The sequence below is a fragment of the Dromiciops gliroides genome, chromosome 1, assembly GCF_019393635.1.
Source record: "Dromiciops gliroides isolate mDroGli1 chromosome 1, mDroGli1.pri, whole genome shotgun sequence".
Lineage (NCBI taxonomy): Eukaryota > Metazoa > Chordata > Mammalia > Microbiotheria > Microbiotheriidae > Dromiciops > Dromiciops gliroides.
In genome coordinates this window covers 669,519,534-669,544,288 of record NC_057861.1, presented here as the reverse complement: position 1 = coordinate 669,544,288, position 24,755 = coordinate 669,519,534, and the positions used below count along the sequence as shown (strand labels likewise).

General features: G+C 46.5%; 1 protein-coding gene across 1 annotated transcript in view; it reads left to right on the top strand.

Moving 5' to 3' along the window:
- Positions 1-4,970: 4,970 nt before the first annotated feature.
- The window catches only part of TMIE (transmembrane inner ear), a 31,237-nt gene continuing 11,452 nt past the window's right edge, over positions 4,971-24,755 (top strand). Inside the window, exons 1-2 of the mRNA XM_043979752.1 lie at positions 4,971-5,101; positions 23,396-23,513. Of these exons, the coding sequence (XP_043835687.1) occupies positions 4,985-5,101; positions 23,396-23,513 (235 nt within the window). The 5' untranslated portion in view covers positions 4,971-4,984. The remainder of the gene's footprint in view (positions 5,102-23,395; positions 23,514-24,755) is intronic.

The following is a 24,755-nucleotide window of genomic DNA, read 5'->3' as shown; positions in this document are numbered from 1 at the left end:
AAGCAATCAGATATAAGTCATTTATGTGCAATTTATATACTACCATACCAGATGGGATGCTGGAACACTTCCAGTGATGGGGAACTCAGTACCTTTCAAGGCAGCCCATTCTGCTTTAGCATACTTACAACTGGAAGTTTTTCCTTTACCCTAAGCTGAAATTTGCCACCCTGTAATTCTCCTTTCCCCTGACTGCTAGGGGTCCAGGTGAACAAGCCAAGTCTGTCTTGCACATGACAGCTCTTTACAACCTTAAAGGTAGTCATTATGTCCCCTCTGAATCCTCTGCTCTCGAGGCTAAACATTATCAGTTTCTTGGACTGATGCTCCTAGGTCTGCTGTCCAGTCTTGCCACTGTCCTGATTGTTCACCTCTGGACCTGCCCAGGCTTGTCAATGTCTTTTCTAAAATGCTCCTGGGTCTGAACTCACTACTCCAGATAGGGGTCTGGCCTGGCAATGGAGACCAAGTAACAAGTCTAGGCATCTTTTTGTTTACATTTAGATTTACTTGATTTCCTTTGTAATTCTCTGAATTTTACTTTATGCATTTACAAACATTATTCTGAGGGGGAGGCTTCATCAGATTTGCCCAAGGGGTGCGTCCTTGACACACAGAAGGTTAAGGAGTAGGCTGAGTCCCCGAGTGAGGGAATGGGAAATGGGACCAGTGCTGGATCACTGGGGCCTGGAGAAGAAGGAACAACTAACTCCACAGATGGTTGAGGGAAGGAGCATCAGGTGATTGAGGACATTTTTCCAGATGAATTTAGCCAGAGTTAAGGACACCAAGAGCCCAAGAGAAAAGAAAAATATGGCAGAGGACAGACGCATTATCCTTCATGCCTCCTTAGCCTCCATGGTCTAGGAATTTAGGGCTGCAGGACTGGTCTAGTGGAAAGAAAGCTGTCTTTGGACTTAGAGGAGCTGGCTTTAATTTCCACTCTGACATTGGTGCCTGGGTGACCTTGGTCAACGTGCTTAAGCTCTGCCGCCTTCCACTTCCTCTTCTGTAAAACAAGAGGATTGCACTGGATTTCTCAAGTCCTTTCCAACTCCTGTGATCCCCAGAGTGGGGGGTCCTGCACGCCTAGTGGGCCACGACATGACCTTAATGGGTAACCCACAGTGGGGGAGGAGAAAATACATCAATTCCCACCCTCCCCATGAGAGTCAATGGTGGAACTTGCCTCTGACACAACTTCACCCATCATCATGCAACAGACCCACCTGCCCCTCTCCTGTGCTGGTCTCTTGTGCCCAGGACTGTCTGGTTTGGTTTAACTTCTAGAGAGACTGTCCTTATTGCAAAGGATTGTTGGGAGACTGGACGTGGCTGACCCGAGCAAGAATAATAGCCAGAACTTTAAGGTTTGCAAAGCACTTTACAAATATCACCTCATTTGATCCTCACAACAACCTTGGGAGGAGGTGGGTGCTAGTATCACATCATGACACAGCAGTGGCACAATAGCCTACATCATGTGACAGACACAACAGACAATGACCATATCATGTGATAACACATTGTGTCATGTGACAGGCACTGCATGAACACACTACAAACACACCGGGACACACTATGACACAACAGAGCCCCACACAATAGCTATGCCACAGGAAGTCATGCAATGACATGCAACACACCACATCATGTGATGGACGTGCCACTTTATGTGATGGAAATCTCAAACAGCCTCCTCTTTGGCGCTTCCCTGGATGCCCTCTCGCTCTCTCCACTCTCTCGTCTCCCTCTGGAACCTGCCTAGCTGAGTCCTTCTCTGTCTGGAATGACAGCTTGAGCTGCCACGTTGTGGCTGTCACCTTTGTTCAACGGTAGCAGCACAGCAGCAGCTCACACTCTTGTCACAAGAGGGGGCCAGTGTTCCATCAGTAGTAGCCTGACTGCAGATCTTGTAATCGCTGGCCCAGGAGTGGGACTCTGGGACCCCACCTTGGCCACCCTGTGCCTTTGCTGCCTCCTTTTCCTGGCCGTGTGTGAAGAAAGTCCAGATGTATCCTTAAGGCCTCTCCCAAGTTCGCCTCAGGAAAAATCCTGCAAATGCCCCATGGAAAATTTGGAAAAGACAAGCGTTTTTATGGTGGATTGAGGACCCAGATCTAGAGAAAGTGAGAGTCCAAGAGAGCATGACCAAGGGGCAGGCACCCAGGGTTCGGGAATACTGTGCATGGACCCTCCCCTCCCCCGGGGGCCTTTATGATAAATGCTTAAGCAGCTCCATAGCCCAGTGGATAGAGCGTTGGACCTGGAGTCAAGGAGAGGAGTTCAAATCCTTCCTCAGACACTTAACTAGCAAGCCAGTCACTTCACCTCTGCCATCCTCAGGATCCTCATTCGGGAATAATGGTAGCACTTACCTTCCAAGCATTGTTGTGAAGATCAGATGACCTAATGTATTTGGCTGCTCTATAAATGTTCGCTATGATTGCTCCCTCTTCATTCTCCCTATGCTTAAGTCTCCACCTCAGATTGTAAACTTTGAGACCAGCTTGTAAACTTCTTTTTTTTTTTTAATTGTTTTGACTAACAAGGAAATATGTTTTGCATGACTGCACATGTATAACCTAGATTGAAGTGTTTGCCTTTCTAAGGAGGAGGGAGGGGAGGAACGGAGAGAAGGAATTTGGAACTTAAAAATTATAAAAATGAATGCTAAAAATTATTTTTATATGTAATTAAGAAAAAATAAAATTATTCTCTTAAGAATTGTTTTCTTTGTTTATTTGTTGCTTATTTATTTATTTATTTATTTACCCATTCATTTATTCCTTTGTTCATTATTCATTCGCTCCTTCCTTCATTTATTTATTTGTTCGTTCGAATCACCAGAATTTCTCTGAGTATCCCTACTCTTCCCCCCCCACTTGTAAACTTCTTGAGGGAAGGGTCCTGTTGTTTTTCATCTCTGTATTCCCAACACAGTACACAGTTCCCTACAGATAGGAGATGCTTTGTTGGGAATAAGCTGAATTGAGGAACACAAGGCTGGGGGCGGGGAACAAATATAATTCTATTTGGAATATGCCAAGTCTTATCCATTCTACTTCCATATCCATGCCATTCTCTATCCTCCCTTGAACACCATCCCAGCCTTGGCCCCATCTGACCTCTCACCTGGGTTATTGCAATAACCTCCTAATTAGTCTTGGATCAATATTTTGGTCCTTTTTTTTTTAAAGCTATTATAAGCTACATTTTAAAATATAACTTGTCATTGCATGGTGTTGTTGCTCTGAATAAAAACATTAGAACCCAGATTCCAGATTTTTAAGAAAAAAAAACGTATGCAAAAAGGTCAAGATAACATGGAGAAGATGAAGAATAAACTTTTATATCGGAGTTTACTGAGCCCCCTTGCCTCTTAAAAAGACCAGATTATTTGTGTGTGTCTTGTCTGCATACACAAAAATTGCTGGGCACATTTTAATACAGGTTTGTCGTCAAATGGACAATGTTACTATAAGTTAAGGAACTAGCACTTTGGGTTTCTCTCCTGTGTGAGTTCTCTCACGTTTAATGATTGATTAAGTGTCACTGAAGGCTCAACATCTTAACCACATTTGTTGTGTTCACAGAGTTTCTTCCCAGTGTCTCAAGTTCATGGACCAGTCTGTGGCTGGGGTTAGGGTTCAGTGAGTGGCTTAGAGTCAATCTCTCTGTAAAGCCGACTGGCCCAGAAGGGAGTCTTGCCTGGAGATTTATCCTCCGCAGCATACTGCATGATTTCACTGCCCAGTCTGTGTAGACACTGCTGGATCCGTCAGGAACATTCTCTCTCCGCCCGCCCTCCTTCTCCCCCACGCTATCCGAGCTCTTGCTGCACCCATTTCCCTCCCTCCTCTCCAGAATGCTGGCCGGGTTCCAGGGTGACCAAAGCTGTGTGCAGCTGGACGGCCAAGGAGAGCTCAGCGCATGATGCTGATCGCCATGACTACCAGCCCCAGGCTCCTCCCCGCATCGCTCAGGAGCTGAGAAACATAGCCTATGAAGTGGGCAGCGACGCTCCCCCCCATTGAGGCATGGGTGGCCGCTAGGACTTTCCTCTCTTGCGGGGTGCTATAATTAAGCACGTTTCACCACCACAGTCAAGCCTTTGGGGCCCTGAGCCCCGGGGGAGCCTCCCCTGTGGAGAGGGGCTTCTCAGAGAGCCCCGAGCCCTTGGACACTTGGACTCATGGGCCAGCTTCCTACGGATGGAACGCCAGCTTGGGCTAGGGTGCTTTGTCCTCTAGGCAAAAAGTTAAAATCACAGCTTGTGAGAGCTGAGAGGGGTCTTAGAAAATACAACAGAGAATGTAGAGTTGAGTGCCACTTTAGAACACAGAACATCAAATGTCTGGTCTTGAAGGAACTTGGGAACCTAAACTATGGAACAGATAACATCAAAACTGACAGGAATCTTTAGAATATCAACCCTTGACAGACCCTAGACTCAATAGAACACAGGATTTCTGATTTGTAAGAAACCTTCACGGCGAGTCTAACAGGCTTCTTTCATGGATATGGAAACTGAGGCCCAGTTCAGGAAGGGAGGAAGGAGCTTGTCCAAGGGCACGGAGTGAGTTAATGCCACACCTGGGACCTGAACCCAGATTTTGAGGCTACTCATCCTGGCTTTGCCTTAAGTCCCTCCCCCCCAAACAGCAAAAATCCATCTCCTGACATAAATCTCTCTCCCATGCTCTTCTCACCCCCCACCCCCCTACCCCCGGGGGAACAGGATACCCTTCCACCTCCCTGATGAATAAATGATTCTCCCCACCCCCACCGGACCTGAGCCACTGGACAATCAGCAGGCGGCAGGCGGCTGCAGAGACCGCTGATGGGGTGGGGGGAGCGAGGTGGGGGAGATATCCAGTCTGGTAAGCAGCCAGCCTTCTCCCCAAGGCTATTCATCACAGGGCAGGCCTAGGCTCTGGTCCGTGGTGAGGTGAGCAAGGAGAGCCGGCTGGACGGAGCCAGGATGTGGGAGCAAGGCAAGAAGATCATGAGGCGTCAGCCTTTCTTCAGCCCCTTTTCGGCCCTGGGCTTCGGGGTCCTTTCTCTGGCTTTCGCCTTGGCAGGGAGCCAGCTGGTGGAGGTAAGACAGATGGAGGGAAGGCCCAGAAGGAGGAACGGAAGAGGGGGGGAGGGAGACAGGTTGGGAGAGATCTGGGGCTGGCAGGGTTGGCTCCAAGATGAGGGTTGTTGGGCAGGCCAAGGCCAGGCCCAGGAGGCTAGGACACTTGTCGCCTGTTGCTGTCCCCATCTGGAGTTTAGAGGCGAGCTGAACCCGGAGCCCCAACACTGAGGGAGGCTGGGCACGAAGACCACTCCTATTCTGCCTTCTGTAGTCACCGCATGTCATGGGAAGACTTTGGCTCTCCACAAAATAGCCCTGGAAGGAAGGAAGTGCTCCTCTGTTATCCTCATTTTGTAGATAAGGAAAATGAGGTCCAGGATGGATGGATGAATGGATGGACGAAAGCATCTAAATACCTGCTGTGTGTGGGGCACCCTTCTGGGCACTGGGGGTGCAGATACCCAAGTGAGAGGGCCCCTGACCTCAAGGAATATGCATACTGACAGGGGGAGGCAACACCGCCTTGCCGTGTGGTGGAGGGTGGGGTGCTATGGAGTTTTGGTCTGGGGAGTCACAGGCACGCCGAGTGGAGCCATGCTCTTTCCAGAGGCTGTGGTTGCAATGATTCAATTATGATTCCCAGAGCAAGTGCCGGAAAGTACTGGAGGAGAAGGGGGTGGGGAGAGGACAGCATGCAGGGCATCAGGGCAGACGCTGTGGTGTGCAAGGGGGATGGATGTGAAGCACGGTCTGGGTCCAGCTAGAGAGAGTGTCTTAGGTGAGATGGGGAGCAATTTGCCTGAGATCACACAGCTAGTGAGGGCCAGACCCCAAATTTGAACCCAGATCTCCAGTCTCCAAGCCTAGTGTCCATGATGAATGTCAGAATTGGAAGGGACTGCAGCTGGTACTGCTTGTCAGAGCTGGAATGGATTAGCATGAGCTAAGGTCCATTGCCCCGATTTAAAGATGGGGCAACTGAGGCTCATAAAGGAAAGTCACTTACCCATAGCTCATTAGTGTAGAACCAAGACTCAAGGCAGCAAGAACCAAGACAGCAAGGTAGTTCAGTGACAAGAGAACTAGATGTGTAATCAGAGGCTGTGGGTGTGTATTTCATACCTGCCATTTTAAGCAATTTGCGTCATATTAGGCAAGTTTTTGAACCTACCAGGGCTTCAGTTCCCTCACTGGTAAAAAGAAGGGGTTGAACTATATTCTCTCTGCTTCTTTCCGGTGCAAAAATCCTATAGATTTGTTCTCTTTGCACTTGTAGCATATTGCTGCATGTCTCTAAAAGAATGGGAAGGGGAGGGGGGAATCTTCCCCTTTTAAAATATGGAGACTGAGCATAGGAGCAAGACTAAGTTCTCCCCTTGGGGAAGTCCAGTCTCATAGGAAGTAAGAAGGACAGACCTATTGGGAAGACAATTATTTTTTACTCCTTGACATAATCTATTCCCATGTTAGAAACTGTAAAATTGAGGCACCTAGCTAGGGAATAAGGCTACCCAAATCAGGCATAGTCATTCCTCCATTCTCCTCTCTCCCCCCCATCCCTGGTCTCTACTCCACTTCCCCTAAGCTATGTAGTATACTCCCAATTCAGAGTAATAGAGAACAGTTGGGTCCAGCCCATGAGATAAGCCTCATTTAGGCCTCCCTCCAGCCTAGAGGCCTTTATCTTATCCCCAGACTCTAAACAAGTTTCCCAGACATTTTATGTCCAATCCTCTTACTTCACTTTAAGTTTCTGAGAAAGCAGTGGCCTACGGGATGCCCGTCAATTGAGAAATAGCTAAACAAGTTGTGGTATATGATTGTGATGGAATACTATTGTGCTGTAAGAAATGAGGAGCTGGTTGACTTTAGAAAAACATGGAAAGACTTGCTTGAGATAATGAAAAGTAAAATGAACAGAATCAAGAGAGCAATGTTGTTCAAAGAATAATTGTAAGCAACCACGTTATTCTGAGTATTATAAATACTCAAGTCAATTACAAAGGACCTATGAAGGAAGATGCTTTCCACCTCCAGCACGAGAACTGATAAATAGAAGTATGCATAGTATGATTTTACATATATTTATAAATCTGTGTAAAACAGTGCAAGAGAACTGATAAATAGAAGTATGCATAGTATGATTTTACATATATTTATAAATCTGTGTAAAACGGTGGCCTTCTCTAGCACAAGATGGGGAGGGATGGAAGGAGGAAGACAATTCAGAACTTAAAATGTAACAAAAATTAATTAATTCTATTATATTTTTTCTTTCTTTCTTTTTTTTTTTTTGCCAGGTCAGTGAGGGTTAAGTGACTTGCCCAGGGTCATACAGCTAGTAAGTGTCAAGTGTCTGAGGTCAGATTTGAACTCAGGTCCTCTTGAATCCAGGGCCGGTGCTTTAATCCACTGTACCACCTAGCTGCCCCCAATTCAATTATATTTTAAAAAAATAAAATAAAAGAAAGCTGTGGCCTACTCTGTTCCCTCAAATAGGTTCTCCACCAACCCTGGCCAGGCCCCTAAGACTCTGGCAATAGATGGATACTAATCCTTGACAGCCCTAGAGCTTTGCTATCTCCTCCCTTAATTCATAGATTCAGGATCCCAAGAGTTAGAAGGAACCCAGTTCATCCTCCTTATGAAATGGAATCCCTTCTAGCCAGCCTCACTTTGATGACTGCTAGGAAATGGGACTGCTCTCCTGATTTCTTGAGTTTCCTCTTAATTGTTGGTTGAGTTGGGGCCCAGGGTTCAGAGACATCTCTAGTGTACAAATGATCAATGACCTTCACCTTTGGGTTTTTTTGTTTTTTCTTTTTTGTGAGGCACTCGGGGTTAAGTGACTTGCCTAGTCACTTAACTAGTGTTAAGTGTCTAAGGCCGGATTTGAACTCAGGTCCTTCTGACTCCAGGGCCGGTGCTCTATCCACTACGCCACCTAGCTGCTCCGACCTTCACCTTTGAAAATTTTTCATGTATGCTTTTTGTTTTTATATCAGTCATTCCTAGATATAGTTTTTCCCCCCTCACCTTCCAACCCACAAAACCCAACTCTATTTGAATTCTGTCTTTCTTTGTCATAAAAAAAACAAAACAGTGAAGCAAAGCTCCCTTCTTCACTCTGCATTGGTACAAACATGTCTTCCCATACTTCTCTGAACTCACATTTGTCATTTTCTATGACATGATAGCATCCCATTATATTAATTTTATTCTCAACTGATGGGCACCTTCTTTTTTCTAGTTTTTGGTTGCCACAAAAAATACGGCTTTGAATATTTGAATTTATGTAGACCCTTCTTTCCTTCCTTCCCTTCTTCCCTTCCTTCCTTCTGTAAAGTTGCTAAAATCCTAGCTAGTCTGTCTAAAATATCTAATGAGTGGTCACCAATAAATTAGAAGCTTTAGCAAGAGTATTTAAGTATTTGAGTATTTATTAAAGAGCATTAGGATTTAATGATCAGAGAGAAAGGTAAAAATCTAACTATTTCTAAGAGACCCCATCATCTGACCTGCCATAGCGAGGTCAGGAACAAAAAAGATCCAACGCTTCTTTCTTCCTCCCTGAAGCTTCCTGTGAAACTGGGAACATCCCATCCACATGCACACATAGTTAGTTCCAAGCTAATTGGCTGGTAGCTTTGATAGACAGTACCCATGAGCAAACATCACTTCCTGACGCCAAGGAACTGACCACATGGCTTGCCCTCAGATGCCTTCTCCTCATGGCAGAGCTTTTCTACAGTAACTCTCCAGCAGGTGGTGTCACTCCAATCATTACAGTTCCTTCCTTCCTTCCTTCCTTCCTTCCTTCCTTCCTTCCTTCCTTCCTTCCTTCCTTCCTTCCTTCCTTCCTTCCTTCCTTCCTTCCTTCCTTCCTTCCTTCCTTCCTTCCTTCCTTCCTTCCTTCCTTCCTTCCTTCCTTCCTTCCTTCCTCCCTCCCTTCCTTTCTTTCTTTCTTTTAAATTCAAATCTCATTGGGGGTTTATGACTCTGAGACAGCTGGGTCAAAGGTTATGACTAGCTTAGTGGCTTTTCCCACATACTTCACTTTGAATAATTTGCTTCTGTATTTGTCAGGAAGGGAGGTGAGGGAACCTGGGGGAAGGGGCTAGGAGTTTCCTACCAATACTACCCAGTGGCTGTAGCTAATTGTACATTCAGTCTTCAAGATGTCCAGGTCTGAGAAATGTTACCAAAAGGTAACATTTCTCACCAAACTGATTTCCTTCCTGGGAGAGGGACGTGAGGCAGCCTCTTCACTTGCTGAACACTGGACCAGTAAAACCTAGAAAGGGATGTAGTCCAGGAAGGGAAATGAGAGACAGAGTCCATCAGTCAATCAGCAAACATTTACTAAAACCTGCTCTGTGTGGGGTACTATGTGAAATTAAAAAGTAAGTGAGAAACAGATCCTAGATTAGCAGATGAAAAGGAACTTAGAGGATATTGTCTTCATCCTCAGTCAATCACAGTCAATTTTGGGAGATAGGCCATCATATTGTCAGTATAACTCTTGTTCCCATAGTGAAGTGGCTCTCAGAGTGTGGTCTGGGGACCCCTGAGGGTCTTGGAGACCATTTCAGAGACTTCTTGGGGTCAAAACCACTTTCATAACAATACTTAGATACTTTAATTTTTTTTTTTAGTGAGGCAATTGGGGTTAAGTGACTTGCCCAGGGTCACACAGCTAGTAAGTGTTAAGTGTCTGAGGCTGGATTTGAACTCAGGTACTCCTGACTCCAGGGCCGGTGCTCTATTCACTGCTCCATCTAGCTGCCCCGATGCTTTAATTTCTCTCCACTTTTTTTTTTTTTTTTTGCGCGGGGCAATGGGGGTTAAGTAACTTGCCCAGGGTCACACAGCCAGTAAGTATCAAGTGTCTGAGGCTGGATTTGAACTCAGGAACTCCTGAATCCAGGGCCGGTGCTCTATCCACTGCTCCATCTAGCTGCCCCGATGCTTTAATTTCTAATGCAGTAAATATTTTGTTCTTTTTTGGGGGGGTTTGCAGGGCAATGAGGGTTAAGTGACTTGCCCAGGGTCACACAGGTAGTAAGTGTCAAGTGTCTGAGGCCGGATTTGAACTCAGATTCTCCTGAATCCAGGGCCGGTGCTTTATCTACTGTACCATCTAGCTGCCCCCTAATGCAGTAAATATTAATAAGTGCAACCCATATAAACAGAAGCTCTTGGGGGGGGGTCCTCATTTATTTTAAAAAGTGTAAAGGGATCCTGAGACCACAAAGTTTGGGATCCACTGTTATGTTAAGGTCCATAATGTGTTTTCCTGGGGCGGCTAGATAGCACAGTGGATAAAGCACTGGCCCTGGATTCAGGAGTACCTGAGTTCAAATCTGGCCTCAGACACTTGACACTTACTAGCTGTGTGACCTTGGGCAAGTCACTTAACCCCCATTGCCCCGCAAAACAAAAACAACATAATGTGTTTTCCTCCCCTATGGGCTACTATGGTCAAGGGAGGCTTCCTTGGGAGCTGGGCCTTGAAGGATGGAGAGAATTTGGATGATTTCCTTAAAAAGACCTGTGGTTTCTTCAGTGTGGGCTGTTTCTTTATGGATACAGATTGCTGTCTCAGAAGTGGAAGGGAGTGGCCACCTACTCCAAAGTCCTCATTTTACAGAAGTGGAAACTGATCTATGAAATCTATGTCATTTTACCAACTTTTTTGGGGGGGCGGGGCAATGAGGGTAAAGTGACTTGCCCAGGGTCACACAACTAGTAATTGTCAAGTGTCTGAGGCTGGATTTGAACTCAGGTCCTCCTGAATCCAGGGCCAGTGCTTTATCCACTGTGCCACCCAGCTGCCCCTACAATTTTAACAACTTTCAATGTACAAAGAGCTTTCTCTACAATGATGCTCAGGTTAGAGAATGCAAATGTTATTATTCCAGATGATAAACTGAGAGATTCAGGGGGGAAGTGATTTGTTCCCTATCACTTCATTGGGAAACATGGGAGCTCATCTCCCTTTCAGGACACCAGATTTCCTCTCAGACCTCTCTACCTCACCCCACTCACCTTGGGTTCATTCACCAACACAAAATCTGGGCGTGATCTTGGAAGTAGAGGGGAAGTATTACAGTTACCTGGCTGAGCCTCTCTGGAGGAGGCTAAGCCATGGGTCCTGATTCTTTCCTATATAAGAGGTCCCAGGGACTCTGGGGAACAGCAAAGTTCCAGGGGTGGAGGAAGGGCAGGAAGCGATTCAGTTCAGAAATACTACACAGGACCATAGGTCAGAAAGAACAGCCAGGGAAGGGGAAAGCCAGTCGGGAGAAGTGTACAGAAAGTTTGGGGAAGGGTAATAGGTGTGTGTGAGGCTCAGCTAAGGGAAGGGACAGAAGGAGGGAGACAGAGACAGAGAGACAAAGAGACACAGAGACACAGAGACAGAGAGACAGAGACAGAGAGAGACAGAGACAGAGACAGAGAGAAGGAAACAGAGACAGAGAAGCAGAGACATAGAGACAGAGAAAGAACCATAGAGAGACAAAGAGACAGAGAGATAAAAGTTAAGCCGTGGAGAAAAGCGTTTGACAGAAATGGGAAAGCATAGATTGAGACAGACACAAGAAAAGAGACATGAGGTGACAAAGAGGGAGAGGCAGATGAGTAGAGGCAAAGACAGAGAGACTGACAGACTCAGGAAAAGGTAAACAGAGAGGGAGAAACCAAGAGACCAGACAGCGTCAGAATGGGGTTGTGGGGGAAAGGGCAGAGGAAGAGAAAAGGAGAGGTGGGCAGGGTCCAGATTGTACTGAGACAATGGGGAGATGCAGTGTGGGGGGCCAACCATCCCTCTCCCCACCCCAGTCCCTTCAGTCTCCAACCCCGCCAGCCTTTTCTGCCTGATTCTGGAGTCAGCCCCTAGAGCTGAGTGCTGGGGTAGAATGTCCCTGTAATTAGATCTACACACCCATTCTAGTTGGGGGGAGGGGGAGTCGCTCATCTGAAGCCTGAAATCTGAGCTGACCCATTTCAGCCGCCTTGGGCTCAGCCCAGCCTATCAGAGAGTCTGGCCCCCTGCCTCCAGGGCAGGGGGTATCACTGGGCAAAGGCGGGGGGGGGGGCTGACTCCATTGCCCTATGGTGGGGCTAGAGCCTTGGCCAAGTCGTGGAGGCAGAGGGGAGACCTCCTCCCCATCCACAAATCTCACTTCCCTTTCCCAGATCTAGGTGTAATGCCTTGCCTTCGTCCAGTGGTCCAATGTCTCCTCATGCCACACTCTAAACTCTGTATACACACATAATTCAATTTAGCAAATGTATTCAGCACCCAGCACTGCACACTTCACTGTGCAAGCCTCTCTCTCTTCCCTCTCTCTTAACTCATATCCAACTGGTCAGAAATAAAACCATAAAGACCTCTCTGGTCAAGCATAAACATAGATAGATAGATAGATAGATAGATAGATAGATAGATAGATAGATAGATAGATAGATAAATAGATATAGATGATAGATAAATAGATACATAGATAGATGATAGATAGATATATAGATAAATAGATAGATGATAGATGACAGATAGATAGATAGATAGATAGATAGATAGATAGATAGATAGATAGATAGATGACAGATAGAGATAGATGATGGATGGATGGATGGACAAATGGATAGACGGACAGATGGATGGATGGAGAGAGATAATTAGAGATAGAGATAGATAGATAAAGATGATAGAGCATTTTAAAAGTATTTATTAGGTGCCAGGCACTGGACTAAGTCCTGGAAATACAAAGACAAGCAAATAAGACGTTCCCTGCTCTCAAGAGTTTACATTTTCACGGGGCCACATAAGCCACATAAGAGGAAATGAAAGAGGAGGGGGAATGTTGTGGAGGGGAGATGGAAGGGGGGGAGAGTGGTGTGGATGCCTGGTTCTTGGAAAGATGAGGCAAAAGCTCACCTGTCAGAGCCTGGGCATTCAGGGGCAGGAGGGTGCAAGGTTCTGGCGCCACCTGGTGGCCCTCGATAAAAGGATGCATTAGTCTTCTATCAGCAGTATGATCGTGTACAGACCCTGCCTAGACCGTGCCTAGCAGTGGGGTGCTATGCAGAGGAAATGATGATGAGGGAAGCTCAGGGCGATGGTCTTGGGCTTCATCCATGAGGCCACCGAAGAGCATTAGAGGGGAAGCCAGCATGGCCAAAGTGAAGGGAGGATGAAACAATTCTGATGGGCGTAGTGACTTCTGAGGGATGCTATCCTGGAATCGGGCAAAGGAAATGCTAACAGTCTAGCTAGGGGACAGCAGAGCATGGGGCTGAGGGATGGGTGCACAGGATCCATAGAACTTGTTAACAGATTAAGTCATGGCGTAAAGGACAGAAGCAGCATGGGGTTAGGCGACCCAGGAGCTCCTAATGGGTGCATGGAGGGCCACAGGGTTGCCTTACCCCCAGATTACCTTATCACACTTTCACACGTTGCCCTTCTTCTCTACCCCACCCCATTCCCACGTAAGCTCCTTGAAAGCAGGGATCGTCCTACATATGTCACTGTATCTTCAGGGTCAAGAATAACTGGCATTTCGTACGTGCTTTATAAATGCTTGTTAATAAATGATTGATTAATAATGGAGATGTTCTAGGGCTATACAGGTACACAAGAAGCTCTTTTATTTTCTGCTTATCTTAAAGTAAAGGGAAGAACACTTCATCAGACCTGTCTCAAAGTGCCACATGGGACAAATCCCAAGGAGATAAGTAAGATAGAGGTCATTTGGTTAGGTGGCATGGTAGATAAAGCACCAGGCCTGGTGTTAGGAAGACCTGGGGTTCAATCTGACCCCAGACACTTACTAGCTGTGTTACCCTGGGCAAGTCACTTCACCCTGTTTGTCTCTGTTTCCTCCACTGTCAAATGAGCTGGAGAAGGCAATGGCAAACCATTCCAGTATCTCTGCCAAGAAAACCCCAAATGGGGTTACAAAGAGTCAGACACAACTGAAAAAAAAAAAGACTAAACAGCAAGAGAAGTGCCAAAAGATGAAATAAAAATATTTGCAATCAAGGAGCATTCTAATGGGGGAGACATAAGCAGGCACTTAGTGGTTATATCCAGATGAAGGGAATCTGAAAGGGAAAGGTATCATTAGCATCTGAAGAGACTGGGAAAGGCCTCCTGCAGAAGGTGGGATTTGAGGTGTCTTTTCCCCTAGATTTATTTGTTTTTACTAGCATTTATAACCTATCCCTTCCATTGCTTCTCCTCTTATTAAATGCCACTCCCCCATTCTGAATAAGCAAACCCCTCATAATCCTGTGTAGTACAGCCAAACAAATTCCTACATTGGCCATGCCCAGGATTTTTGTCTGTGCATTTTAAGTTCATGATATCTATGGCAGTTTCATTTTCAGTCCTGTTGGAGTAGAGGTGACTCTTTTTTTGGGGGGGGGGGGCGGTTAAGTGACTTGCCCAAGGTCACACAGCTATTATCAAGTGTCTGAGGTCGGATTTGAACTCAGGTCCTCCTGAATCCAGGGCCGGTGCTCTATCTGCTGCACCACCCAGCTGCCCCCAAGTAGAGGTGACTCTTGAAGGAAGGCAGAACCTAAGAGGGGAAGGTGTGGAAAGAAAGCCTCCTGGGTACGAGGAATGGCCAGTGCAAAGTCATGGCTCGTTCAATGAACAGCAGCTAAGCCAGCGCCAAGGGATCATTGAGTGTGTGGAGGTAGAGAAGCAGGAAGGTTCTGGAAGGGAGCAACTCGTGAAGAGCTTCCAGTGCCAGGGAGAGAACATTCGAGTTGGTCCTGAAGGTAATAGTTTATTTAAGAGTGGGGATGACCCGGTCAGAAAATCCCATCAGCCCCCTAGCGGAGGAAGGGTTAGGATGGTTTGCCCCCTCCCCTCTAGGTCCAGATGGAGACTCAGCATACATCTCACTTTCTATGGGAGGCCCTTTCAGTCTCCCCACCTGCTAATATTAGCCTTGCACTTTCAAATGACCATTATCAAAGCAGGACTTTTTTTTTTTTTATGAATCTGATTGTCTCCTTCATTAAAACATGCTCCTTGAGCACAGACTTTTTTTTTTTTTTTTTGGCTTTCTTTATATCTCCTGTGCTTAGCACATTTACTAAATGCTTGTTAACTGACTGAGTGGGGACTAGGGAGATCGTTAGAAAGTTATTGTTGGCAGCTAGGTGGCGCAGTGGATAGAGCACTGGCCCTGGAGTAAGGAGGACCTGAGTTCAAATCCGAACTCAGACACTTGACAGTTACTATCTGTATGATTCTGGGCAAGTTACTTAACTCTATTTGCCCCGCAAAAAAATTAAATTAAATTAAAATTAAAATTAAAAAAGAAAGTTATTGTTGGGGCATCTAAGTGGTACAGTGGATAGAACACTGGCCCTGGAGTCAGAAGGACCTGAGTTCAAATCTCACCTCAGACACTTACTAGCTGTGTGGCCCTGGGCAAGTCACTTAACCATGTTTGCCTACCCCCCCCCAAAAAAAAGGTTATTGCATTCATCCAGTTGAGAGGTGATAAGGCCCTGATGATTAAGGGGTGCTGGCTGGGGGAGTGCAGAGAAGGGGATACACATACAAGAGATGTTATGAAAGTAGAGATGACAAGGCTTGGCAGTGGGCTGAGTGAGAGTGAGGAGGCGAGGGTGACGATGAGGTTGCCAGCCTGGGAGGATAGTAATGGGAAAGTTTGGAAGAGGGGAAAGTCTGGGAAGAAAGATAAGCAGAAAGCTACCATGTTCTCATCATGCACCAAGAAGGACCCTCTGCCCCCAAATATGCTCACAATCCATTTACCAGTATCGGAAATTTCTGCCATTAGAGATCCATTAGGCATTGCCCTCTCTGTTTGGCCCGGTCAGGTACCCCTGGGAGGGTGGGATAACATTATCAATTAATAATGTGGCAAATTCATCTGTCCAATTGCTGAGAGTAAGACAATGAGAGAATGGAAAGTTTGATTATGAAGAGGGTAGGGGAGGAACATTAGAGCACAGGCCTGGGTGGGGTTTGGGGGGGTGTTTATGTGGGGGGGAGGGTTGCATAAAGGAAGAAAGATGGCCAAGGAAGAGCAGGAGAGGGAGATGAAAGAGGTGACCCTGCCTAGGGCCACTATATATGGGTGTATAAATGTTGTTGTTGTTTGGTTGTTTTCGGTCATGTCCCACTCTCCATAACCCGTTTTCGTTTGTTTGTTTGAGCAAAGATTCACTGGGGTGGTTTGCCATTTCCTTATCCTGCTCATTTTACAGATGAGGAAACTGAGGCAAACAGGGTGAAGTGACTTATCCAGGGTCATACAGCACCACCCAGCTGCCTATATGTACACACACATAAATACTCATATGTGTATACAAATATACATATACAGGGGCAGCTAGGTGCCACAGTGGATAGAGCACCAGCCCTGGAGTCAGGATTACCTGAGTTCAAATCCGACCTCAGACACTTAACACTGACTAGCTGAGTGACCCTGGGCAAGTCACTTAACTCCAATTGCCTCACTAAAAAAAAAAAAACAACCCATATACATATACAGATGCACACATATATGGAGTATCTAAAAGCCTTATAGCTGCACTAAGAATTTTGGAATGTCCTGTCTACCACACACATTAACAATATACACACAGGTATGTACACACGCATACAAAAACACATGTGTAAACAGCTCCCTTTTCCATATCTTGGTTGTCCCTGCTATCAGACCATTCTTAACTGTTTTGGAGTCCAGCGAGTCCTGGAGATTCATCTAAGGCTGGCTCAGGGCTTTCATTCTCCAGCCTTCTGTCAAAACTCTGGGTGACCTGTTCTTTGCACAAGAGGTGTAACCCCAGGGCGGTAGAGAGGTGTTGTGTGTGTGTGTGTCTGTACCCACTCACACAGTTCTGTCTCAGTCATGATGCTAAATCTCAACACTCCGATGTATGGGAAAGAGCACTGGATGGTGGCTCAAGTTTTCTGGGTCTTCCTTGGTCATCTCTCAAGTGAGGAGGCGGCACTGCATGGATTGCTGAGATCCTTCCGGGTCCTAACCCTGAGATCTGATGGGAAGCCTACAACAGGAAGCCTTCTTCCTGTATTTTTGTTTGTTTTGTGGGGCAATGAGGGTTAAGTGGCTTGCCCAGGGTCACACAGCTAGTGTCAACTGTCTGAGGCTGGATTTGAACTCAGGTCCTTCTGAATCCAGGACTGGTGCTTTATCCACTGCACCACCTAGCTGCCCCCAGGAAGCCTTCTTCCTGGGGCCTTACCTCCCACTGGCTTCTCCCCGATGCCTTCATCCTGCGGCAGCCGAGTGCTCCCTCCTCACCTCTACCTTTTGGAATTTCGAGTTCCATTCAAGGCTCAGTTGTCTCCTTTTACACAAGCCCCCGATGGTTAGCGCCCTCTCCCCGAATTACTTTCCATGTGTTCTGTGTTTATTTATTTGGTCGTGTTTTCTTCCACTAGAATGTAACCCCCTAGAGGACAGGGCGGCCCTCATTTCTAGTTCTGTGTTTGGCTCTTGGTCAACACCTGTCCAATGGAATTATGACATTTGTGACTCGGTGCTCCTCTGACGAGAGGCAAAGATTGTCTGACTTAAACTTTGCTCCCACCCCCAGGAACCAGCACGGCGACCTATGTATGCGTAGTAAGCGCCCGCTGCTGGGTTTTACTTGTCTGTACGTTGGTGCATGTGCCCAGTACAGAGCGTGCAGGCCCTGGCTGGCGGGACTTCCGCCTCTGCATCCCTACTTGCCCAGGGCCTTGCACGTATTCCAGCTGTTTCACAAACGCTTATTGGATCTATTTGAATTGCACTGACTATTCGAGGGCCCTCCCGGGAGTCTTCAGGGGCTTGGATCGTCCTCCCCAGGCTTCTCCCGGAAACCCAGGGAAGATGTGGGTGGTAGCTCGGAGGGAGCATCGCCGGAGATGTGATAATGTGCTTTGTAAACTGTCAAGGCCTCCATAAATGTGTGGGATGATTATTATTGTTGGCAGCTCTGATAGGCAGGACGGAGCGAGGCTGTTCGGCTCCGGGAACTTCAGAGAGGAAGAGCTCAGTACAACAGGCGTTCATTAATTAAGCACCTCCCGCTGTTCAGGGAACTGTTTGGGGACCAGGTGGAGATGCAAAGTTTAGATAGGACCGGGACTCTGCCCTCTCTGAGTTATTTGCATCCCGCTTCTCCCTCCGCTTTAAGTCTTTAAGCTGCCCGAGGCCTGGGACCTGTTGTTTATCCAACACCTCGAAGCCCCGAGGCCAGGGACCTGTTGTTTGTACAAAGTAACATGGCTCGCCAGGCCTTCCTGCCCTACACAGGTATTCAGTAAGTGTTTATTGACGCGAAATGCGGGAGATCACCCCGGGGCACAAATAAATGGGATCAGAACTGGGTTAAGAGACCGGGAGAAGAGGAGGAATAAAGTGGAATGAGATCAGTTCCGCTAAAAAGCAAAGCGCTTGACCTTTCAGAGGCCTCAGAGGAGCAGGGCAGTGGTTTTGCCCATCAGGGGAGCTGTGAGGACCGTGAGGGCAGCAGAAAGCAAATGTGCGTGCGGACTGTCCGCCAAAGATACGGAGAGGAAGGTCAAGGGAATAGTTATTTATTAAATTTGTTTATTTAAATAAATCTAAATTTATTTTTTTATTTTATTTTTTCAGGGCAATGAGGGTTAAGTGACTTGCCTAGGGTCACAAAGCGAGTAAGTGTCAAGTGTCTGAGGATGGATTTGAGCTCAGGTCCTCCTGAATCCAAGGCCAGTGCTTTATCCACTGCGCCATCTAGCTGCCCCCATAAATCTAAATTTAAATAAGTTTATTTTAATTTTTTTAATTAAATACCTACTATATGCCAGTCACTATGCTAAGTGCTTTACAAATATTATCTAATTTGATCAGAGAGTCTCTTATTTGATAAGCAAGGACATCTAGGCCGGCTATTCAGAGGCGTAAACTCACGGATATTGTAAGCATTGGTGGGAGGTGTTGATTTGTTTTGTTTTGTTTTGTTTTTAAAATCCCTGCTTTTACATTCTACTGAGTAAATGGGGCATGCATTTTCTCCCCATTGGTGGGCTTCTGCTGGCCTTGTGCCTTGGGCCCACAGCTGTCTTTTTTCCTTCAAACAGTCCCAGGTCACCACCCCCAGGATCTTGTCACCACTGCAAACAGTGGCGCTCTCCCAGAAGTCTGGACTCCCTGGGCCTGAGTCTGGGATTAAAATGGATTCAAAGAAACTTCTAAGTACCGACCACTTTCATCTTATAAAGAGTAGATTCTCCTCATCTGACATCCTGCAATGAGAGAGAGAAAATATAAAAGCCAAAGGAGCTGGGCCAAATATCTGCTTAGAGTATTGATCAACCCATATGGGTTGAGGATAACCAGCTGGCCCAAGGGAGAATATGCCTGGCCCTTGTTGGGATAGGCAACTCCTCGCAAAACAGCTAGACTTAATCTGGGCTGAGTTGTGCTGCTGCATCTTTCACGGGGGATACTGGAGATCAGTAGTATATTCCTGAGTTCCATTTAAGTTATTCTACCTCTCCTTGACCTTGTAAAAAGAATTTGCCTCCAGGTTCTGAAATTCCTAGGCATAGCTCTCCAAAGGGTTTACACTCATTGATTTATTCTCATTTGGTGTCAAACAACCCAGTGAGGTAAGTACTACGAATTTTATTAGCCCCATTTTATAGATGAGGAAACTGAAACAAAAAGAGACTTTTCCAAGGTCATTTGGCTTGTAAGCGTCAGAGACAAAACAGGAGTAGGGATTTGAAGAATGTTATCCATAGCAGGAGCTAAAAAGGACATGCCAGGCTCTCCTGTCTTGAGGAAGATGAGAGAAATCACTCCTTGAGAGCAGGAAGATTACGGGATTTGGAGTCAAAATCTGGCTCCTTATGACCTATGCAACCTCAGGCAATTCAATCCCATTTAACAAACAATAATTAAATACCTACTATGTGGAAGGCACTATGCTTGGCACTGGGGAATATACATACGAAAGACAGTCAAGCAGCTAGGTGGCACATAAGATAGTGTGCTGGACTTGGAGTCAGGAAGGCCCGAGTTCAAATCTTGCCTCCGACATTTACTATCTGTGGGACTCTGACCAAGTTATTTAACCTCTGTCTTAACCTCTGTGTCCTCATCTATAAAATGAGGACAATTACGGTACGTACCTCCCAAGGTTGCTGTAAGGATCAAATGATAGCATGTACGTAGCTCTTTGCAAACTATAAAGCATTATAGAAATGCTATTGTTGTTGTTGTTGTTGTTATTATTATTATTATTATTATTATAAAAAGGAGCTTACATTCTGTAGGCAAGTACCTTTCCCCAATCTGGGACGGGTTTTCTTTTTTCTCTAAAATGAGTGGGTTGGATTGGATGGTCCTAAAGGTTCCTGACTGTTCTAGATCCTATGGAAAGTACTTGAAAAATCATGGTGTTCATTTGTGTGACCACCAGAGGGCAGGTGTGGTCCACAGATGCAACAGTGGCCCCAGACCCTGGTAGGGAGACCTAGCTAGCTCATCCTTCTGCTTTCTTCTGAGAATCCATTACGTGAGGGGTAGGGAAGAGTGGCAGTCTTCCCCACCCCTCCCCTCTACTACAGCCAGGTATCACAGAAAGAACACTGAATGTGGAGCCAGGAGACCTGAATAGTAGTACCCTGCCTTTTACACCTACTAAATAATTACTGGTTGTGTGGCCCTGGGCAAATTCCTTCTGATTTCTAAACCTCATTTACCTCCTCTGAAAAATGGGGATGATGATAATAATACTTGCCTCACCTGCCTCCCAGGAAAGTTGTGAGGAAAACTCTTTGTAAACAAACTTTCCCTAAAGCCCTATATAAATGTGAGCTATTATTAGGGGAGAAGATTTAAGACTGGGAGCTATGATGATGATGATAATGAAAATAATAATTATTATTATCACCACTGTTGCTATTGTTAGGACCATAATTCCAAGTCACACTCTCTGATCCAATGTCCTTTCCAGCTTTCTATGAGGGTGGGTGGTCTAGTGCCTTTTCTGGGACTATCCCCTCTTTATATCATGAGGGGTGTCGCAGAATCATTCAGACCTCTGGTTTCCCCTGCCCAGCCCCGATTCCTGGGGAGTTAATTCTCTTCCTAATTACCCTAGACCCTAAGGACTTTTTTTTTTTTTGGTTTCCCACTATTGGGCTTCTTTCTAGTCTTTTCCATGTGGGGAGATTGACTCTATACGTGGGAGATGGGAAATAAGGAAGATGGCATAGGCTCGAGGTCTATGCCAAGCCCTGTGGGTGTGTCCAGTGCCTCAGAGAAATAGGTGGTGGATTGAAAGAGACACCAGACAGCCCAAACTTTCCCTCTGCCTTTTCTCAATTCCGTGCCCCCCAAACCTCTGTACTAGGATGCTGAGGGCTCAGGTGTCTTTGAGGAAGCTGTAGGTATGAAAGGGAAGATTTATCCCATCTTTAAGGGAGCCCCTGATCTGAGGGACCTGGCTCTAAACCAGATGATTTAGAGCTTAGACACCTAGTGAATTCCCCTTATTTTACAGATGCAGTAACTGAAGCCCAGAGAGGCTAAGCAGTAGATTTATCATCCATCTTCTCAGGAGCAAAGCAGGACCCACCTTATTTACAGAGGGAAAAGTGTTTAGAGATCATGGAGTCCAGGGGTTCTTGACCTGGAGGTCTGGGAACTTTTTAAAAACATTATTTTGATAGCTTCATTTCCATGTAATTGGTTTCCCTTGTAATCAGATGCATTTTACTTTCTGCATTTAAAAGCATGGTTCTGAGAACCCAGGCTTTCAGAGGGGTCCATGACACAAGCCGTGCCTGCTCTAGGACCGTCCTTTCATTTTATGGACATTCAGAGAGGCAAAGGGGCTGTCTCCCACCCTCAGGGAGCCCCTTTCTGAGGGGGAGGTGGACCAGGGGCATGTGAGTGATTGACTTCCCTGTCCTTTCCAGAGAACAGTTTTGATTGGGGGGAGGTTCAAAAACAGTGCTGTATTAGAGAGACTCCTGACAAAGGTCTTAAACTTTCCCATGTGGCTTTGACCTTGGCAACAGAATAGCAGGGGCTTGAAGGAAGGTTTTTGTGTGTACGTCTGTGGGATGTGCTGGAATGGGGGAGGCACGGTCTTAGGAAATATGGCCGGAGTCGTTGCAGATGCCAGTTCACACCCTATTAACATCCTCTCGCCCCATTTAGGATCATGGAATTTCATAGCGGTAAGGGACTTTACAACACAGAATGTCAAAACTGGACTACGGAACATAGCATTTCAGAACTAGAAGTGACCTTAGTTAGAGTCATCTAGTTCAATCCTGTCATTTTTCAGAGGAGGAAACTGAGTCACAGGTCACATAACCAGTCTTGAAATCCCTTCCAGGGTAACGTGGTATAGTAAGAGAAAGCATCGAGTCACAAAACCTGATGATAAAGGTAGGTTTCCCTATATGTAAACTGAGGAGGTTGGACTAATTGATTTCTGAAGTCCCTTCCAACTGTCTAGGATCTTGTCACTTGATTGCCTGTGTATTGTCCCCAGGGCCTTAGGGTGCTAGCAAGCAACGACTGACAGTAGAGACTAGCTAGTAAGAATAAGTATTATCGGGGTAGCTAGGTGGTGCAGTGGATAGAGCACCGGCCCTGGAGTCAGGAGGACCTGAGTTCAAATCCGGCCTCAGACACTTAACACTTACTAGCTGTGTGACCTTAGGCAAGTCACTTGACCCCAATTGCCTCACTAAAAAAAAAAGAAGTATTTGAAATAAGAAACTGCTCATCCTAGGGGAGCTCCTCTCCAGCTTCCCCCAACAGAAGAGGGACCCACACTAATGGAAACCTTGTGTGCAGAGATCCAATGCCCGCCCCCCCCCCATACCCCCATCAGCTAAAATGTAAGGGACAGGGATTATTTCTTTGTTTTTCTTTTATCCATGGTGCTTGGTACAACTAGCAAGCTAGTTGAATTGAATCGAATTGAAGACCCTCCACCAGGTCTCCTCCCACACCTCCCTCAAACTGAATTTATTATGAAAAGATGAGTTAAGGACTAGCGGGTGCTGCTTGCCCTGGGCTAGCCATCAGTGTTTACCCCGGGTGGCAGAATGGGCGGGTATGGCTCATTTAAGCTCAGGCAGAGAATGGGAGTGGGTTCTGTGGTGGGTGGGTGGGTAAGTCTCAATCCTGGGATTAACAGTCCAAGGGACACGGGGCTCCCCAATGTCTCTCTGTGCTGCCTCCTCCTCCTCTGTGGCTCTCAGCCTTCTCTCCTTTCTCTTGTCTCTTGCAGCCCAGCACAGCACCCCCAAAACCCAAACCTCCCCCACTTACCAAGGAGACCGTCGTCTTCTGGGACATGCGCCTGTGGCACGTGGTTGGCATATTTTCCCTCTTTGTCCTGTCTATCAGTAAGTAGTGCCCCCAACCTTTCCTCCTGCTACCCCCAGCTCCTCCCCTAAGATCCCATCCTCCCCCACCTCCTTTCTTCTCCCCCACCTCCTTTCTTTCTTTCTTTTTTTTTTAGTGAGGCAATTGGGGTTAAATGACTTGCCCAGGGTCACACAGCTAGTAAGTGTTAAGTGTCTGAGGCTGGATTTGAACTCAGGTACTCCTGACTCCAGGGCTGGTGCTCTATCCACTGCGCCACCTAGCCGCGCCCCCCCCCCACCTCCTTTCTATCCATCTTTCCTCATCTTCCCTTCTTCTCCCCTTGCTTCCTATTGTTCCTACCTGGTCTGTTTCCTTTTCTTTCCCATTTTCCCTCACCCCTAATTTTCTATTCACTTCATACAAGGCAGCTTGGTACAAAGGATGGATAAGTGAATTTGGTCTCAGAGAAGCTGGGTTCAAACACCAGATATTTCACTTAAGGCAAGTCTCTTTCTTATTCTTTCTTGGACTCAGTTTCCTCATTTGTAAAAATGAGAGGGCTGAGCTCAATGTACTCTAAGTCTATGGTCCTACGATCCTCAACTTAGGTCCAAAGGTAGTCAAGACATCACCCATCGCATCGTGATGTCATCTCTCTTCTTTGAAAATGAAGGACTGGGACAGCTAGGTGGCGCAGTGGATAGAGCACCAGCCCTGGAGTCAGGAGTACCTGAGTTCAAATCCAGCCTCAGACACTTAACACTTACTAGCTGTGTGACCCTGGGCAAGTCACTTAACCCCAATTGCCTCACTAAAAAAAAAAAAAAAAGAAAGAAAATGAAGGACTGAATGACCGAGCCAGACAATGTCCCAGGCTTTTCCACACCAGAGATAGAGGGGCCTGCTGTCAAGGCTCAGGGATGGAATGGGGGTGAGTTGATGGAGGAGAGGCTCTACCAGAGTACAGAGATGCAAGCAGCTTCTTAGGTTGTTAGGCTGCCTGCTCCAAAGGGCACCTGGGCCACAGATGGGAAGGCTGTGTCTGTTGCAGGCAGGCAGGCAACCTGTGGAAGGCATACAGACTAGGGCTAAAAAATTATGGTAAATGCTAGTTGCAGCCCATGCAAGGGAGGAATTCTGGTAAGTGCTAGTTGACTAACCACAGGAGGCCCCTAGTTGTTTCTGGCACCTTCTGGTGCTCAAAATGTCCCTGTTTGGGGTCTGCGGGATGGAGGAAACTGGCAATGGGGGTGGTGGGAGGGATTCCACCCAGTGACTAG